At 39.1% G+C, this 5,047-nt stretch overlaps 1 protein-coding gene across 1 annotated transcript; it reads right to left on the bottom strand.

Moving 5' to 3' along the window:
* Window positions 1–2,137: 2,137 nt before the first annotated feature.
* On the bottom strand, window positions 2,138–3,712 carry LOC100013663 (eukaryotic translation initiation factor 4B). Its single transcript, XM_016425462.2, is given in 6 exon segments — window positions 2,138–2,635; window positions 2,638–2,702; window positions 2,704–2,754; window positions 2,756–3,480; window positions 3,483–3,566; window positions 3,568–3,712. Coding segments are annotated over 6 exon segments (1,404 nt in total). The 5' UTR covers window positions 3,634–3,712; the 3' UTR covers window positions 2,138–2,222.
* Between the last annotated feature and the right edge of the window lie 1,335 nt (window positions 3,713–5,047).

Raw genomic sequence — 5,047 nt, 5'->3', positions numbered from 1 at the left:
TTATTAGGAAATTTTTTTCTCTTCCTCTTTCTTATATTTTTCTCCTTTACTATATTCATTTTACTATATTCTTTTACTATCTCTATCTTAATTAAACTAAAAATTTTAATTTATTAAAAGTTGCTCTCTTATTTTGTCAAAACTCCTAATTTAACCCTTATACCACATAATAAATCTGAATATTCATGTGGGATGCCAGCAGAGAAGGACAACTCCTAAAAAAAATAATCATCAAAAGGAATGAAGAAAATGGCTGGGAAAGGCTCTTTCCCAGTGGAATAGCTCTTGTTAATCCATTCCTTAGTCACCTCCCAAGATCACCTCTTCCAGTTTGCTGGTGCTCACAAGGGATGAAGGAAGCTGGTGCTGGCACAGACCAGGGTGAGGAACAAGGATTAGCAAGTGGGAGCAATAGGCAGTTCTTTTTTATTTTTATTTTTTTAATTAATTAATTAAGAATATTTTTCCATGGTTACATGATTCATATTCTTTCCCTCCCCTCCCCCAGCTTATAGCCAATGAGCAATTCCACTGGAATTTACATGATCATTGATCAAGACCTATTTCTATATTATTAATATTTGCAATAGAGTGATTGCTTAGAGTCTACATCTCCAAATATATCTCCATTGAATCATGTGATCAAGCAATTGTTTTCCTTCTGTGTTCCTACTCCCACAGTTCTTTCTCTGGTTGTGGATAGCATTCTTTCTCATAAGTCCCTTAGAACTGTCCTGGGCCATTGCATTGCTGCTAGTAGAGAAGTCCATTATGTTCGATTGTATCATAACATATCCATTTCTGTGTACTATGTTCTCCTAGTTCTGCTTTTTTCACTCTGCATCACTTCCTGGAAGTCATTCCAGTTTACATGGAATTCCTCCAGTTCATTATTCCTTTTAACACAATAGTAATCCACCACGAACAGATTCCACAATTTGTTCAGCCATTCCCCAATTGAAGGGCATCCCCTCATTTTCCAATTTGTTGCTACCACAAAGCATGTGGCTATAAATATTTTTGTACAAGTCTTTTCCCTTATTATCACTTTGTGGTATGAACCCAGCAGTGGTATGTCTAGATCAGAGGGAAGGTTGTCTTTTAAAGCCCTTTGAGCATAGTTACAAATTGAATAATGTTATAAGGGAAATGAAGGTTTGAAAGAAAAGAGGCATGAGAACAACAGGGAAAGATTCTGGAATGTTGTAAGGAGGGTTATAACAACAGGCAATTCTTTTGCTTGAGAAAAGCAATTCAGTTCCTCACCTGACAGCTTCCTGGTATCTAAGGCCTAAGAAATGACCTGTCATAAACACAAGATGTTAGTTGGAAAACTGCATATGAGGGTAGGAGGGAAGTATCTACACTTTAACTGTACTTAAGGCCTGAAATTCCCAAGATTCAGGATTGCAACAGATTATGGATGAATATAGAAGTTTCCGCTGCTCCCATACCTCCTAGGCTCCAAGAAATAATTGCTCATCTGTTTCTTGGAGGTTCTAATGTCTCACTGTTGTTTGGACCAAAAGGATTCACATTACCCTCAGATCCAGATTTCCCTTCCCACTGCATCTGGTCACCAAATAGTATGTCTTGGCCCCTCTACGCCAACTCCCAACCACCCCTTTGAGGGGTAAAACTGGATGACACTTCCCTCTGTTACTGACCCCCAATAACTTGGGATAAATGAGAGGAGGGGCTGACAGTCTCCTTGAGACTAAAATAACCTCAGAGACTAGTTATCCTACCTTCAAGGATAGAAGTTTTATTCTAATGTTTCAGAATTTATATATGTCATAATAAAGATAGTAAGAGTTAAAAGGGAGAAAACCTGCCTCCTTCCTTGTATCTGTTCTATTGTCCAACCAGTTTTCAGAAACTAATTCATTAATATTATTAATGTTTCTGCTAACAGGAGGACCTTAGACACTAATCATACATGCAGTTATATGGTGCTGCTAAAATACATCAAAACTTTTCCTTTTAAAAAGCTGTAAGTCTCTCTCTGGCTATACTAGTTGGAAATTCTCCAGTTATTTTAGTACTTTAAAGGCCACAGCAGCATGCAAGAGAATTTTTTGTTTTCCTAAAAAAATAAAAAAAGTTAAGAAAGGTCTCCAGGAGATGGTGAGTTTTATTTGTCTTGTCTGGATAGAGATTTGATTTGCTCTCAAATGTTGCAGGTTGGCAAGAGACAGGGAGAAAGCCCAAGACGTGGAGGTTTATTCAGTGTAGTCTTCGCTCTTATTTTCATCTTTACCATCCACAGAGAGAGCTGCATACTTGCTTGTAGAACAGAATTTAGAGGCTGGATTTTGTTCAGGTTTCTTTGGCTCAGCTGCAGGGCTGGAGTCTTGACCTTTTCTGCCATCTTTCCTCTCAGACTCTTTCCAGTGGTGTTTGTTTCCTCCATCCACTGGACCAAGGTTGGAGTTCCCACTTTGGTCTTTCAACATGGTCTCCCCATCTACCTTATTCTCATCTTTCATTGATTTATTATGTGATCCTTCCCCAGACTGCTGGGATGGAGTTACCTTTCCACCACCACTTGTAGGAGACTGTTCCTCTGAACACTCTGAGCTCTGAGATCGGGCAAGAGGATTGGAACTTCTTTTTATCTAAGTGTTTTCCTTCAGTGGGGTTCAGGCATCACCTGTAAGGGAAGTTGATCTGATTTAGAAGGCTTGGAAGTTGGAGACTGAGTCCTCTTCCTTATTGAATATTTCATTTTCTAGAGATTTCTCATTCTCCCTCCATCCTGCCAGATGTAACAGTATTCCTGGTCTGTGAAGACTCACTTCTCGTCCTTGATCATTCCCAAGTTTCCTCACTTTGCCAACTTGGGTGTATCTCCCGGGGCAGTCTATCTAGTTTTGGCTCCCCCACTTGCGGCTGCAGTTTCTCTTGCTCCTTCTATAGTTGTTCCTCTACCTCTTGTTCCCTAGCAACTGTATCCACTAGCTTTGCTCCTCCGAAGATGGAGGCAGCTCGGCTAGACTGGAAAGTGCTAGCTGATGAATCTTCATCCTTGGGGGTACTCCTGGGTTTCAGATTCAGTTTGGGTCTCTGGGGAGAACCTCTGTCTTCCAGCCTAAAATCATCCTGACTGTAATCGTCTCTTGAGTTCCATAAACCATCATCTCATTTATCATATCTATCTTCATAGCAATTTCCTCAACCTCTGTAATCATCATTTCCACAGTCCCCACTACTGAATGCTCTTCTGCCACTGCCAATCCTGGAATCAAAGCCTCTATCATAGTTTCTGCTGCCCCTGTCATAACAGCAACCCCAGCCTCCAGATCTATTCATATCCCCCAGTAGACCATCACAGCACTTGTCTGAATCATAAAGATCACAAAACTTGTCTCCAAAGCTATCATCACCCCTTCGAGGAGGGTAGTCATCAAAGCTGTCTGTGGCAGGGAGAGCCCTCCAGTCTCTGTCAGTCCTATCAGAATACCAATTTCGATCCCATCACAGCCAAAAGAATTATCGTCTAGATCTTTACCTTGTGTTTGATCAGCAACATCAACTTGTATTCTTTCGTTGCCTACAGACTCTTTCTTCATTCAATCTCAAGGTGTTGAGCAGGGAGTCCAAGTTCTTTATTCCTTGATTTCTAATGATCATCAATCTCTTAAATATGTGATATTTTTATTATTGAGATTTAATTTTACTTTTACAGAGATGAAAGATGAGGCAAAGAAAATGAAAGGTAACCTTCAAAGAAAATCAAACCAAAAGGAGAAGGATGACCAAAAAGCCAGGGATGAAATTCAGTCTTTAAAAAATAGAATACAACAACGAGAATCAAGCAACTTCACAAGGCAGCAGAAAACTATAAAGCAAAATCAAAAGAATGAAAAAATTGAGGAAAATATGAAACACCTCATCCACAAAACAAAAGATTTAGAAAACAGTTCCAGGAAAGACAACTTAAGATTTATTGGCCTACTGGAAGACCATGACAAAAGAAAAAGGCTGGGCATCATTCTACAGGAAATAATCCAAGAAAACTGCCCTGACATTCTAGAGCAAGAGAGAAAAGTGGAGATTGAAAGAATCCACAGATCACCTCCTGTACTTAATACCCAATTGACAACACCCAGGAATGTTATAGCCAAATTCAAGAACTACCAGACCAAGGAAAAAATATTACAAGCTGCTAAGAAGTCATTCAGATACCATGGAATTACAGTCAAGATAACACAGGATCTGGCTGCATCTACACTGAAGGACCAAAAGGCATAGAATATGATATTCCAGAAAGCAAGGGAACTAGGTCTACAACCAAGAATCAACTACCCAGAAAAACTGACTATATTCTTGCTGGGGAAAGTATGGTCATTCAATTTGTCTTAGAATCCAAATAGTTGAACTTGTATCATACCCTAGAGTCAATATTGGGACATTAAAGTTCCCTGAGCAGTGGGGTAACTTTGTCATACCATGCCCCAAGGAAATTCACTCTGACATCTGTGGGAAAAGGGTAAGAGTAGAGAGGGGAGAGACCTGAAGCAGAAAAATGCTTACCAACATCCAGCTCAAAGTATTTTGAAATATCTCATAATTATCTCTTTTTTTAAATGGGCCTTTTTAGCCCAAATAACCTTTAAGAATTCTTGTGTTACTTCCATTAGGGTACTGATCAAAACTAGTCATGGATAGAATCTCTTAAATTAAGATTGAAAAAATCCATAGATCTCCTCTTGTACTTAAAATAAAGCTTGGGACTGGAAGTAAAGAGGTGGGACCCTTCATGTCCTTGCCTAATATCCCCTATCTACAGGAAATATGTAAGGACAGGAAGTCAGTGGGCTCCTAGGAAATGTGGTTCTTTTTTTAGGGTAACAGATAGTCAATTATACATCTCCTTTGTCTCATTTTCAAGCTGATTAATTTTGGCTTTCAAGACACTATTTTCTGTTTCCAGATTATTTCTTTTGCTTTTAAGTTCTTTTCCCAGTTGTCTTCAGCCTCTCTTAATTGTTTTTTGAATTGTATTTTGAGTTCTTCCAAAGCCTGTGTCCAATTCACTGGAGTT

This window comes from Monodelphis domestica, chromosome 5, assembly GCF_027887165.1.
Source record: "Monodelphis domestica isolate mMonDom1 chromosome 5, mMonDom1.pri, whole genome shotgun sequence".
Lineage (NCBI taxonomy): Eukaryota > Metazoa > Chordata > Mammalia > Didelphimorphia > Didelphidae > Monodelphis > Monodelphis domestica.
Note: the sequence above shows the minus strand (reverse complement) of the source record. Positions and strands in the feature narration are given on the sequence as shown.